General features: G+C 49.8%; 1 protein-coding gene across 1 annotated transcript in view; it reads right to left on the reverse strand.

Moving 5' to 3' along the window:
- Tnfaip8 (TNF alpha induced protein 8) overlaps positions 1–13,864 on the reverse strand; it is a 53,487-nt gene extending 39,623 nt beyond the window's left edge. Inside the window, exon 1 of the mRNA XM_090325440.1 lies at positions 13,732–13,864. Within this exon, the coding sequence (XP_090181566.1) occupies position 13,732 (1 nt within the window). The 5' untranslated portion in view covers positions 13,733–13,864. The remainder of the gene's footprint in view (positions 1–13,731) is intronic.
- Between the last annotated feature and the right edge of the window lie 296 nt (positions 13,865–14,160).

Consider the following 14,160-nt stretch of genomic DNA (forward strand, 5'->3'; position numbering starts at 1 on the left):
ATAGCATTTAAGGGTTTGTGTGAATACATGAGTTCTCTTAGGTACCCAGGAGTGGAAATGCTGACCTTCGATTGCTTTTATCCAAAGGAACCACGAAGTATCAAATTGTTCTTTGTTTGGTCACTTGTGTGAAGAAAAAAGCAAAAATGTCTTTACTAATTAAAAAAGCGGAAACCTCAGGCTTTCTTGTGCAGGCTCTGGGGTGATTCATGGAAATGAGGGGCAGCGGTCATTTTGGAGGGAGGGTGCACGCTGTACCACCCAGAGGAACAGGAGTATTCTCCACCCGAGCTAGGGTACCATTCCACTAGCCTGGTTTAAGCGGGATATGAAGTCTCTAAAGCCAAAAATAACCCGCAGTGTATTTTTAACAATAAAAATAAATCCAATGTTTCTCTAACCATTTTGGCTAATGCCAGTCAGACAGAACAGGATCTAAATATTTTTTTCACTTACAGAAACCAAACCTACAGTAAATGGCTTTGCTTTTTTTTTTTTTTTGAAAAAATGTTTACCTGAATTACACACCACAGGCTGCACACATTATCCAGCCAGATACCAGTATTTACCCAACACCCCATGAGCCTAGCACAGGGGGGAAACAGTGGGAGATAAAGAGTCTACCCTCTGGCCTTGTAATCTACCCACGATAATGAGACACACTCAGGACGCTACAGAGAACAAGGAGGCTGAATGTGCAACAGGCAACCGCAGGCCAGCTCACCTTTGTAGCAGTCAAAGCAAGGCCAGCCTCCAGGGGGGCCACATGACCTCCCAGCTCCCAGGACTTGGAGTTCCCACCCTCACAGACGTAGTTCAAGTCGACTGCTACACGGATGGCACACTGTCCCTGCCCCCTCCCCAGCCCCCTGCAAACCCACCCCTTCACGCCTACCCCTTCCTCTCAGCAGGGTTTTCTTCATCACTGTGCAGACCTTGGAGGCCGGCCAGCCTCTCGGCTGCTCCCAGCCTGGTCACCTCCGGGCACTAGCTCCTGGGCCACCCCCTTGCAAATGGTGGTGACGTGTGGCTCCACTACGGAGGCATGCGGACCTACCACCATGCTTCTTGGGTTACTGACCCAGGGTGCTTCATCCACAATGGAAACCTGAGCAGGGGTGAGGAACTGAGACAGCCCTGCTGTAGAGTGAGACACTCAGGACTGGACCCTCCCCAGGAAAGAGGGTCAAGTCAGAGCCTCACGCGTGGCTTGAGCCACAGAGCCTGTGTGCAGTAAGAAGACACTCGCACACATCTCTACATGTTTTGAACAGTAAGCACTCCAATTATTTCCATCTTAACCCTTTCTTTCCTTAGAACCTGGCTGACATCTTCCCCAGAGGACGGGGACTTCAAAAAAATAATAAAAATCTGTACACTCTGCAAAATATTTGGCAGTCAGCTGAATGCCTGAAGTAAAAGAACTGGCATTGAAAAGTGGAGTGGTGGTTGAGTCCTTGAGGACTGGGTGGTGTGGATTTCAGATCCTCACCTTGGCTTTGAGGGACGGAGAGGCCCTGCCTTGCCTCTACCCTGGAACCTGCCTTCCATCTGATACCCCCAATGCCCCCCAAAGCAAGCATAGCCCAAAGTGTCTTCACGGCAGATGAGTGAGAAGGGGCAGTCAGGAGGGAGGGACGGGTAAGGGAGGGGGGGTATACGTCAGTCCCCAGCTGAGTAGCAGGGACCTGTGTAGCCCCAGCTCCTGGAAATGAAGACATTTTGTAGATTTCTAACTGACATTTCCTCGGAATCCAACTCAATGTCTGTGTTTTACAAACTCAATTCCAGCCCAATAAACAGTAAACCTTCACATAAATTTTCCTCAGACCTGCACAAACTGGACTGGCTGACTGGCAACATTGGATACTTCTTATTAAACCATGAAAAATACACAGAACTATTCTTTTGTGAGTCCTCTTCTACGTAAAACTATAGACACCACACAAAGTGATGGTCACACCCATGAAGAAACACAAAGCAATCTGATAATCATTCCTAGGTATACACAATAAACATAGTAAGGAGATCGATTTTAAACCACTAATTCTGAACAGGTAAGCTAGCCCGGAAGATAAATTCATCTTGAATCAGTGTTTGTATTAATGACTCTGGAAGATGAATAGCAAAATAACCTCATAACGAAAAGCTATAGCGAGGTACTGGTGGCTCACATCTATAATCCTGGCTTCTCAGGAGGCCGAGACATGAAGATCCAGGTTCGATGTCATTCCAGGCAGGAAAGTCGATGAGAGTCTTATCTCCAATAAACTACTTAAAAAAAGCTGGAAGTGGCACTATGGCTCAAGTGGCAGAATGCTCACCTTGAGCAAAAAGAAACCGGGGAGAGGGAAAGCAGAAACTCAGGGATAGCACCCAGAATTCAAGTTCCACAATTGGCATCAGCAGCAGCGGAAGAGGAGGAGGAGGAGAAGGAGGGGAAGAAGGAGGAGGGGGATGGAGGGGAGGAGGGAGAGAAGTTGATTCTCTAATAGGTAAAAAAGAACAAATTTGGCTTTAAGTCAAGAAATGCAAATTTAAGCCAAGAAGTACACATCTAGTTGAGTGGTTTCAAGAGTGAGTGTTTAGGGCTTGTTAAATTAGGTGCAGTTAGGTGCCTCTCTTTTTGTCTGGAGAGTCATCCATAGACCTCAGATCCAGTATGTGGTCTGAGACTCCATCATGTGCTATGAGCACACCTTACTGCCTGGCCTCTTCAATTAGCTGGGTAACCCTGGAGAAAGAGGGGCTAGAAATGGATTCTTCTGTGTAAATTGTTCCATCCTCTGAGAGGCTTGAAATTTACCACCAAACAGCTTGGGGCCTAAGTAAACCTGCTCAGAAGGAAAAGCTGCTGGCCAGCTGCTCCACACAGCGCCTTTGTAAATAGAGAGTAAAACTCTGGCTAACCTCTTAAAGAGGAGCGTTCAATTAAAGGAAACTTCATCAAGTGCCTCCAGACCTTAATCTCCCTGACTGGGATGCTAACTTCAAACCATTTGTTAATGTCTGCCCCAAAAGAGAGCTCACCGACATGGAATGAGAGTGTTAGAAAAGGAGACAAGGACTTGTCTTCCTACAGTTGCACCTCTTTGTGGCAGGCTTCTTTCTCAGGAAGAGCAACTATCAACCAGCTCTAGGATTCCTCTTAGCAACACAGCAGACTGCGCAGAAGACAATGTCCGGAGAACATTAGCCAAATAGACTCCTACCACAGCTTTATAAAACCACCAATAAAGGTGGAGAGGAACATGAGATATCAAACAAGATGTTTGCACATCTGCCCATAATCTTACCGTTGTTTCTTTATACATGTCCTTTACTTTTCCTGAATGTTGTCTTAATAATGGGTGTACCGTGTTTGCTTTCTTAAATTGTCAGGATATGATCTCGACTCCTCAGAGAACTTACCAACTATTCATGAGAGGGTGGAGGCAGCTCCTGTGGACACCCCTGGATTTCAACTTGGTTCCCTAAAAGTTCCTTAAGGTCAGAAATCCCCGTGATGCAGTTAGCTCTTTCAGAAGGAAAGAGACTGAAACCTGGGAGTCAGGGGTCCCTACGCTGGGCCCTGGAAGTGGAAGCCGGGGAGTAAGGGAAGGAGGGGTGTCCTATGATGAGTCATAAAGATGCAGTGATAGGAGAGCCTGCTGGGCAACCAAGCGCTGTGACTTCCTGAGCTCTGCAGGGCCACTGAGCGCCATACCCATACCTGCTCCAGGAAGACTCACCTCCTTGGGGCCTTGTCTGTGGCAAAGCCTAGCTGGATATGTGGGAAACAGCTAAGAAGGAAAGAAAAAAAGCTCTTATCCTTCCCTTCATTTCATAAGCACACACATAGGTGGTGCTAACTGTGTATACTTTACAAGGTTCAACTGAGGTTACAAAGATAAAAAAGCTAGAATTACCAAGCACATGGCTCATTCTGGGTTTAACAGGAAGAGGAGCTTATTTAGCACCAGCATTGACCATATCATAAACTCGTATCTGGAAACACAATAGCACGGGAGACCCCGTGCTGGAACGCTGGAAATGAAGGAAGTATAAGACAGAGAGCTGGCATTCTCCAAGCTGCCACCAGATGATCAGAGGAGAGAAACCAAGACCATCGTCACTTTGGCCAGGCTTGTGTCAGAAGAGAATGGACTAGCACTAGAGAATGGGTCTCAAGGAAAGAAAACAACATGTGTGCGTGTGTGTGCGCATGTGTATGCCATTTGGAGAAAAGTTTCTCACAGATTTGTCTGCCAGGTCTGGCTTTGAACTACGAGCCTTCAATCTCAGAGCCTCCTGAGATGCTAGGATTACAAGCATGAGTCACTGGTCCCTGGCGTGGTTTTAGCCAGCAGTGCCCATGGAGGCTTCAGGAAAGAGCTGAAGTCTGATGAGGAGATAGGTTCTGTAAGAGCACTAAGTGATCACTGCTACCTCTGCAAGTGTGTGTGTGTATGCGTGTGTGCGTGCACGCACACACACTTCCTGGCTCTAGACTAGGTCAGTGAGGAAAACATTCTCTACAATGAGCTGGCGAGTGGAGAGCAGAGGGTGGGGGAGGATCTGGCCCAGCAGACAGAGGCAGCACCGTGGTTCACACCTGTAATCCTGAGGCTGAGATCTGAGGATCGAGGTTCAAAGCCAGCCCGGGCACTGAAGTCCTTGAGACACTCATCTCCAATTAGCCACCATAAAACCAGAAGTGGTGCTGTGGCCAAAGGACAAAGAAGCCGTCTTGGAAGCTAAGAATATAAGAATAGCCCCGACTGGTCACAGAATCTTCTGGAATCATCTTAGTCTCCCTAGCTTCCAGACTTTGAGAAGCCAATTTATTTTATAAAGTGTCCAGTACCAAGTATTCTATTATAGCAGAATGAACAAAGATGCTCCCAAAGTCCTCTTTTTATCTTATTTATTTTTGTGACAGACCTGGGCCTTGAAGATAGGGCTTGGACACTGTCTCTGAGCTTCTTTTTGCTTAAGGCTAGCACTCTACCACTTGAACCACAGCTCTGCTTCCAGTGTGTGTGTGTGTGTGTGTGTGTGTGTGTGTGTGTGTGTGTGTGTGTGTGTGTGTGTGTGTGTGTGTGTGTGTGTGTGTGTGTGTGTGTGGTTTAGTAGAGCTAAGAGTCTCACAGACTTTCTTGCCCAGGCTGGCTTTGAACCATGACATCTTATCCTCTTAATAGTGAGGTCTCAGCTAGGATTACTGGTGTGAGCCCCTAGCAGCTGGCTCTAAACTTCCTACATTAAAATAATCTGTTTTCAGTATCTCAGAAAGTGACTGTATTTAAAGGCAGAACTCCTGCAGAGGTGATTTGGTTGAAATGAATCTGTTGTAGTGAGTGGGTCCTGTTCTGATCTAACAACTGTTCTTACAGGAACAGGAAATGAAAGCACACAGACAGCAGATGTGCACACACAGAAAGTCTGTCCAGCAGAGTTCGAGAAATAATAAAGGAAGTTCTTCAAAGCCAAAGGACAAAAAAATACCAAATACAAATGTGGATCTACACTAAAAATGAGCAAGCCCTAAATTTAGAAAATAGGAATTTAAAAACTGTTTTCCTATTTTAAGTTCTTCAAAAGATAATTATTTAAAGCAAAAACAAACAAAAAACCTTGATTCATGGGGGTGATGCATGTATGGAAATTACCCATACCATGACCATAATACACATTCGTGTACTCAGACCAGGATCTGTGTCTGACATGACATGTATAATGATCATGAGAGCATTGGCAAAGTCCTTTGTCAACGTGATGGCTACAAACAGAACTGCATCCCAAACCTGCAATGTGACTGTTCAGAGAGTCCTTTAGGAAAGAGGTAGTTAAGGTTAAATGAATTAATCTGATGGAGCGTGCTCCATAAGGCTGGTACCTAAGAGGGAGACAGCAGCCATGCCCACATGCAAGAGTCCCACGGGAGAGTATGGAGGGAAGAGGTACCAACCCTGGGAGAGCCAGACGCTGACATCTGTCTTGGACTTGCAGCCTGCAGAACTAACTGGTCTGGCAGCCTTATGAGCTGATACAGTACACCATTTATCATCAGGACAGTACTAATGTTCACAGCGACCATGAAGGTAACGGAAGAATGGGAGGGGACACTGAGAAAGACCACATAGTCCTCACCCCTGCCATCTATTCTCCACCATCACTGGCCACCCTGTGGCTTCTTCACTCACCCTCCGTGAGGGTAAAAAGGCCCAGTGGGTGGACTTTGGAAGATGGTGGACCAGGTCAGACTGATATTCATCATCTAATCACACATCTAAGCCTACAGGCAGTGGATCTGCTAGCATTGCACAGCGGGCCACCCGTGGCAGGCCTGTCCCACTCAGAGTATCCTGTTAGCACGAGAAACTGAACAGAACTCAGTAGCAGGGAGAGTCTAGAGTACTGGCACACACAACCCTCACTCCGCCCCCCCCCCAAAAAAAAAAAGAAGAAAGAGGAAGTTATAGCAAGATGGCTTCAAAGGAAAAAGAAACACAGTCTGCCTTGCCCTTCCTGTTGCCTACCATTGTGAAGTGATAGGCACACAGTGAGAGGGGCCATGTCATTGGTGGAGTCACCAGGACCTTGGGACCATCCAACAGACTTAGGATAGGACACATGTCCACGTGGCTGTGGGCACCAGGCTACTCAGAAATTGACAAAGCACCCTGGGGCATCCTCGTGCCAGCTGGCATAGAGACCCAGGGTGTCACACCAGGAACTGAAACAAATGAACCACCACCAAGCAGATTCTCTCACAGGTACTTCACAGCCACCGCTCCCCAGGTCTACCGGGGTGAATCTACCTGTCAGCTACTGTCGACCTCATGGCTTATCAAAATCAGCCCGCCCGGTGAGAGACCCTTCATGAGAAACCACTGTTGTCATCCCTTAAGAAATCATACTTCCAGGGGCCAGGAGTTTGGCCTAGTGGTTAAAGTGCTTGCCTAGCATGCATGAAGACCCAGGTTCGATTCCTCGGTACCACATGTAGAAAAAAGTCGGAAGTGGTGCTGAGGTCAAGTGGTAGAGCTCTAGCCTTGAGAAAGTCCAAGGACAGTGCTCAGGCCCTGAGCTCAAGACCAGGACTGGCAAAAAAAAAAAAAAAAGAAAAAGAAATCATACTTCCAGGTATACATCTTGTATGTGTTCACTTGTATATGCTAAAGCTACTCTGTACTTTTAAGAGATTTGCTCCTTCTGCTGGAAACAAACAAACAAACAAACAAAACCAACTCTAGACACATATGCTGCCCAGACAAGACCTGACATGGATCTCCCTGGCTGGAGTTCTCCCTCTGCAGGGTGTGTGTGTGTGCGCAAGGTGAGTGGGGTTTTGGAAATGCATGCTGTAGTGTTGGCAGTTGCTTCCCAGTAGAATGACTGGCAGTCAGGCTGGAGACTACAGCCCCAGATGAGCCCTCAAAACAGCACAGTGAACACGACTGAAGGGTAACACCTTTGTAGCCGCCCAGGTAGCAAGGTTCCCAAATTACCTCACCTGGGCAGAGCCTCCCTGCGGATGGGAGCTCCCTGCCTCCACACCAGTCCCTGTGTACACAGCGTCTCCAACCTTGGCAAACAACAGCAGTCACTACAGGCCATAAAGGCTGACAAGGTCTGAGGGCAGAGGGCATGCAGACAGCAGACCACGCAGCTGGGGGAGGCCTTCAACCTCTCTCCCAGGTGCCCTCTGTGAGTCTGGGGCCTCTGCATTCCCAGTCAAGCAAGGTCTAACCAAGCACCAGTCATTTTCCAGAAGTCTAGTTCTCTTTTTAGAGAGAGAAGATGGGAATATAGCAGAGTTGCTTCCTGACGGAAGAAGGGCGGAATCAGGCGCTATACTGGCCTGCAAGTCTGAGTCACCCAAGTTTGTCCGGAACTTTGCAATCTATTGTCACCCTGTATCTCTGTTTTTCCCCTTCAGCCATGGCATTTCTCTGATTGTGTCTGAGTGTGAGGCTGACACAGTCAAGTGAAGAACGTAGACAGGCGGGCTGAAGGGTCTGTCATTCGGTCTCCTCAGCATACCACATTTCTGTATGAATCTCATTTTTAAAATATTTGAACAAGAATTCAATGTAGGAGCTAAATGAAGATTGTCTGAAGGAGCCAGGGCCATGGCTGGCTGGCTACGCTGTCTCCTTTGGCTCCTCCCAAGATACCAAGAGTGTACCGGTGCCCTCTGCCTAAGAGCTGGCCCCTGGGACCACCTGTGCATGCCTGACTGCACAGCTACATTGACACTCAGGATATGCCAGCCCCAGTGCCTCTACCATACCAAGGGCACTGCCTGCCTTGTGTGATCTGGCTGCATCCATTATGCTTTACACATGGAAGCTGAAAAATGCCAACCCAGGATTCACTAGCTCAGTGTAAAAGGTTTTTAAAGCCCCCTTACCGCCTTCTGCTTAGGGAGGCAGAATGGGTACCGTGGCTCTTTGTGCTCAGACACATAAAACCTAACAGTCTTGCTCTGGCCCTTGACGTTGCAGCAGCAACTTTCCTTTTATGACCGAGTGGTCCTGCATCTGGAACTCATCGACACTGCGCTACTTTCATTCTATTCTCTGGGCTTGGGTCAAGCCATAAGCACGTGTGCTACAACCTATCCCTCTTCCCTCTATCCACTGTGGCCCAGAACACCAAAGATACTAATTCATCCGGTCCAACAAAGCCTACCACCTGCCGGGTGCCACTCACTCACTGCCAAGGGAAGAATCTGCAGGTCACAGAAGTGATGCATGATGGCTCACTCCAGCTGCTGAGCAGCTGGTTCCAGTAAAGTCACTTCAGCAAAGCTCTTCCTGACTCAAGTCACCCTATTCCCAAGATCAAGAAAACCAGACGTGGAAAATCTGAACTGAATACCATGCTGTTGTCAAAGATGTGTTCACAGAGCGGTGGGGTGCTCCCTGTACCCTCCTCACCCTGCATTCCTCTGGCCAACCAGTCCAGCCAGGCCTCAGAACCCAGGGCAGAAAGATCATCAGGGTAACCCATATCCCCTCTCTGGGGGAGAAAGGGTGGCCTTGCGACCACCTGTGGACACCCATCTGCGTTTGCAGTTGGTCCTGAACCATACACACTTGTTTCTGGACAAAAAGCGACTGTTTCCTGAGAGAAGAGGCGGAGTGAGGGGTGTGTTACGTGATCAGCCATACTGCTGAACAAGTTTCTCAGGAAACTTCCAGGCCTGACACGAAAGCCCCAAGAATAGGAAGCCCTATGGAATCAGGGTAACCGCTGCTGTGTCCCCGCAGAAGAACCTTGCCCACTGCAGTTTCTAACTAATGAGCGATGGAAGTGTGAAAACAGTTCAGTCCTAAGCAAGCCACCTCTCCTGTTACGAAATGCCAGAGAATTCTGGACCCATTTCTGGCCGGTAGAAACCTACCCTAAGGGACCTCTTCTTAGCGGGTACCTTGAGCAACAACGCTGTCCTCTCAGGTTCCGGGTCTTCCTGAAACACGGGAGGACTGTGCACCACCTGTACACAGCAGCTCATTAGCGCTGCCGTGAGAATAAACCACCTCACCTCCTGCATGCTGGTCATGTGCGCGCACTGGCTCCTGCGAACTTGAAACCCCAAACGCTACTGCCTCTGGCTGCAGGGCAGTCAGCTACTGTGGTGCTCCATCTAGCCTTTGCCTTTCTAGAGTTGGATAATTCTCCTTTCCTCCTCTCTAGGACAAAATGTAGACTAACTGACATACACTGGTTACTGGATGCTATTTGACCTCATTTGCATGTTGCAACAAAGTTCTAAAATATTGCCTTTGTTGCTTTTTTTGTCCCCCTCCCTTCCATCACTCACTGCCAGCTATTGCATAGCACCAGTAAGAGACGGAGTGTAGAAACGCTGGTCATTCCAGACAGACCCCAGGGCTACAGTTGCCAATACCGGAGGTGGGAGGGCAGGAAGTGAATGCTTAGCTTCAGGAAGCAAAAAGCTTAGCTCGTTAAAATGCCTTTTGCAGGTTTGTGGCGTGCTCTGTGTACAAGTGGTATTGAAGTCAGGACGTGGGCAGTGAGAGGAGGGAGAGGTGCTGACAGTCAATCTGCAGGGCACGGTAACTTCCCCTGACTTCTGTATCTGAGTCAGAAATCCCAAGAACAGTAAGTCCACCATGTCATAGGGTTCTGTTGGCCTCACTGACCAAGGCCATGCCCCCCCGTTACTGGGGCTCTGCTAATGCTCTCTGAGCTTCCTCCTGTTCCCCTGCAGGAGAAAAAAGGTGGCTCTCATTTGTCATTGCTGGGTGCCTTCCACACCCTGACAAGAGAAGAATATGCAGGCTCAGGAGGCTGAAGTAGAATGTTCAAAGTCACAAAACTGGTGGTGGTTGACTCAGGAGCATCTGACTCTGGTACAGGGTGGGTGTTTCTTTCCCCAACATTCAACCCTTCAATGTGCAGAGGCAAAGAGGAAGAGTATGGAGGGACTGCCATTCACAGTGTGGCACAAAGGTACCTCCCAAGTGCCAACGAGGTCTTCCAAAAGGCAGTGTGCTACGCTAGCAGACGAAGAATGATCAGAACCATTAGCTGAGGCCTCTGCAGTGCCACACTGGGGCAGAGGGCTCTAAGGATTAACTATTTTTGAGCCATAAACCACTTTGAAATCTGCTCCTCCCTGTACTGGGCATGTATTTCCTCCTGTGCCCTGTTTCAATGTAGTCACTTCTCCTCTCCACACACCCTTTCCTCCAATTTCGACAGAACAAAAACTGCCAAAAAGCAGGCCTCTGTGCCTGGCCCTGCTTTTGTGTTCAGCCTCAGAACAGTCTCAGCTCAGAATCCAGAGTTCAATATCCAGAGATTTAGTCCAGGAGTTCCGTCAAAAGTGAGCAATTAAGAGACAACTGAGCTGAACTTCCAACGCACACAGCCCCTTTGTCACTCAATTTAAATTTGTAGGAAGGAAGGAAGAACAGAGTAAATACTAGCTGGAAGATAATGTCTAGCAGGCACCTCTGTGCTGGTCAGGACTCCGCTGCAGGAACCTGCCTGGATCCAAAGATTTATCAAAGGTTCTTAAGTCACCGGGTCACCCAGCTGACCAGGTCTGCATTTATCAGTGCAAAGAGCTTAGCCCCAAACATTCATTGTCATCACACAGGGAGGGAAGGAGGAGGTAGTCTACTTCACTAACTTTTAATTACTCATAGTAAAACACAAAAACTCAAAAGGTGGGCTGTGGGGAACTAATACGCCAGTGGGAAATGAATATCAACAATAAAAAAAGAGATAACTGTTGCTTAGAATATTAACAATACGTTGCTGAGTTAACTCCTAGGGCAGATTTAATTAGAAGGTGGCAACACACGCTTCCAAGTGTTTAATTAAATCTGATCATTATTTCTTTTCTTAAGGAGAAATGGAATCCTATGTTTACACTGCAAAGTATAATGTTTCCTTAGTGATAACAGTGTGGGAACACTTCTGTGCAACACCATTCAGGCCAGGATAAAAATACTTGCTGTGATAAAGCTGCACTTACAGCACTTCATTGCACGACGGCTGGCAGAAGCCTGCCCTATTCTGGGGCTTTCCTCTAGCCACGCGGTTACTGTTGTATCCATACCAGCATCTCCACTCGGTGTCACTTCCAAACCAGCATCACTTAGCTGGGTGCTAATCAAGGAAGCTGGGGAAAGTGTATGGATATTCTACTTTCGCAGAAAGAACATAGCAAAAATACACCGAGAGGTGGAAGGTGGGGGCTACTAGAAGCAAACAACTTCAGCCACCACGAGATCACCACACAGACCACAAAACCATCAGACACATGAACTCAATACAATGCAGCTATTAAGACACAACAACTTTTTCGTGTGTGTGTGCTCACTAGCCTGTGAGTGTGCAGGTCCTGGGGCTTGAGCTCCAGGCCTGAGAAGGGTTCTTGAGCTTTTTGTTCCCTTCTTCGTCTTCTCAAGGCTAGCACTCTACCCTTTGAGGAGCCTGGCTCAATTAATTTTTTTTTTAATGTAGAAATATGGTCCTGTGCTAACAGTACTAATGGCCTCTCCCACCTGTTTCAACTCTGTGCCTTCCCAGGCTAGTGTTTCTGGTAACCAGCGAGAAGTAATCTGGTGTGGCTGAATCAGCAAGGCAGCAATGAGTCTTGGGGGCTCAAGGGGCTGTGAGTTTGTCTGCCCATGGCTGGTCAGAGGGACGTGGGGCTCATCCCGGGTCCACCTGTGTGTGCTGAGGGCTGGGAGAACTCGCTCCACACGAACCATCCTATGCTCCAGTGAAGCTCCACGGAGCTTCTTACTGCACTCCCGCACACATCCACACATACCCAGGCCCACACACAAGAGGGAGGGACAGGCCTCACTCTGGGGGGACAGGACTCACTGGGGGGACAGGACTCACTCTGGGGGGACAGGACTCACTCTGGAGGAACATGACTCACCCTGGGGGGGACAGGACTCACTCTGAGGAGGACAGGACTCACTCTAAGGGATCAGGACTCACTCTGAGGAGATAAGACTCACTCTGAGGAGAACAGGACTCACTTTGAGGAGGACAGGACTCACTCTGGGGGATCAGGACTCACTCTGGGGGATCAGGACTCACTCTGGGGGGACAGGACTCACTCTGAGGAGAACAGGACTCTGAGGAGGACAGGACTCACGCTGGGGGGACAGGACTCACTGTGGGGGGACAGGACTCACTCTGAGGAGAACAGGACTCACTCTGAGAAGAACAGGACTCACGCTGGGGGGACAGGACTCACTCTGAGGGGACAGGACTCACTCTGAGGGGAACAGGACTCACTCTGGGTGGACAGGACTCACTCTGAGGAGAACAGGACTCACTCTGGGGATCAGGACTCACTCTTGGGGGACAGGACTCACTCTGGGTGGACAGGACTCACTCTGAGGGGAACAGGACTCACTCTGAGGGGACAGGACTCACTCTGGGGGATCAGGACTCACTCTGAGGGGACAGGACTCACTCTGAGAAGAACAGGACTCACTCTGGAGGGACAGGACTGACTCTGAGGAGAACAGGACTCACTCTGGGGGATCAGGACTCACTCTTGGGGGACAGGACTCACTCTGAGGAGGATAGGACTCACTCTGGGGGGACAGGACTCACTCTGAGAAGAACAGGACTCACTCTGGGGGGACAGGACTCACTCTGGGGGGACAGGACTCACTCTGAGGAGAACAGGACTCACTCTGGGGGGACAGGACTCACTCTGAGGAGAACAGGACTCACTCTGAGGAGGATAGGACTCACTCTGAGGAGAACAGGACTCACTCTGGGGGGACAGGACTGACTCTGAGAACAGGACTCACTCTGGGGGTACAGGACTCACTTTGGGGGTACAGGACTCACTCTGGGGGGACAGGACTCACTCTGAGGAGAACAGGACTCACTCTGAGGAGGATAGGACTCACTCTGGGGGGACAGGACTCACTCTGAGAACAGGACTCACTCTGGGGGGACAGGACTGACTCTGAGGAGAACAGGACTCACTCTGAGGAGGATAGGACTCACTCTGGGGGGACAGGACTCACTCTGAGAACAGGACTCACTCTGGGGGGACAGGACTGACTCTGAGGAGAACAGGACTCACTCTGGGGGGACAGGACTCACTCTGGGGGGACAGGACTCACTCTGGGGGGACAGGACTCACTCTGAGGACAGGACTCACTCTGAGGAGAACAGGACTCACTCTGAGAAGAACAGGACTCACTCTGGGGGTACAGGACTCACTCTGAGGGGGCGCGGCGGCAGCGCCGCGCGCAGGTCGAAGCTGGGCCTCCTGGCAGCTCAGGGTCCCTTCGTCCCTGGACAGCTCGCGGGCGCCCACGGAACTCAGCAGCCTCACCCCAGGCCCGCACAGGCAGAAGAGGAGCCGCAGTCGGGGGCGGAACCGGGAAGGGCTAGGACCTTGGCGGGCCCGCCGGGGAGGAGCCCGGCCGGGAGGCGGAACAGGGAGGGGTCAGGACCTTGGCGGGCCCGCCAGAGAGGAGCCGGAACGAGGATTGGAGGAGCCACGGGAGAGGCGTGGCCTGGGGCAGGGCCACAAATGCACAGAGCACGAAAGGGGCGGGGCTTAGCGGCAGGCGTGGCCACGGGGCCGGGGGCGGAGCCACAGGGGTGCAGTCCGGGGTATTGAAAAATGAGGGCGTGACTTGGAGA

This window comes from Megascapheus bottae, chromosome 38, assembly GCF_031878675.1.
Source record: "Megascapheus bottae isolate mThoBot1 chromosome 38, mThoBot2.hap1, whole genome shotgun sequence".
Classification (NCBI taxonomy): Eukaryota; Metazoa; Chordata; class Mammalia; order Rodentia; family Geomyidae; genus Megascapheus; species Megascapheus bottae.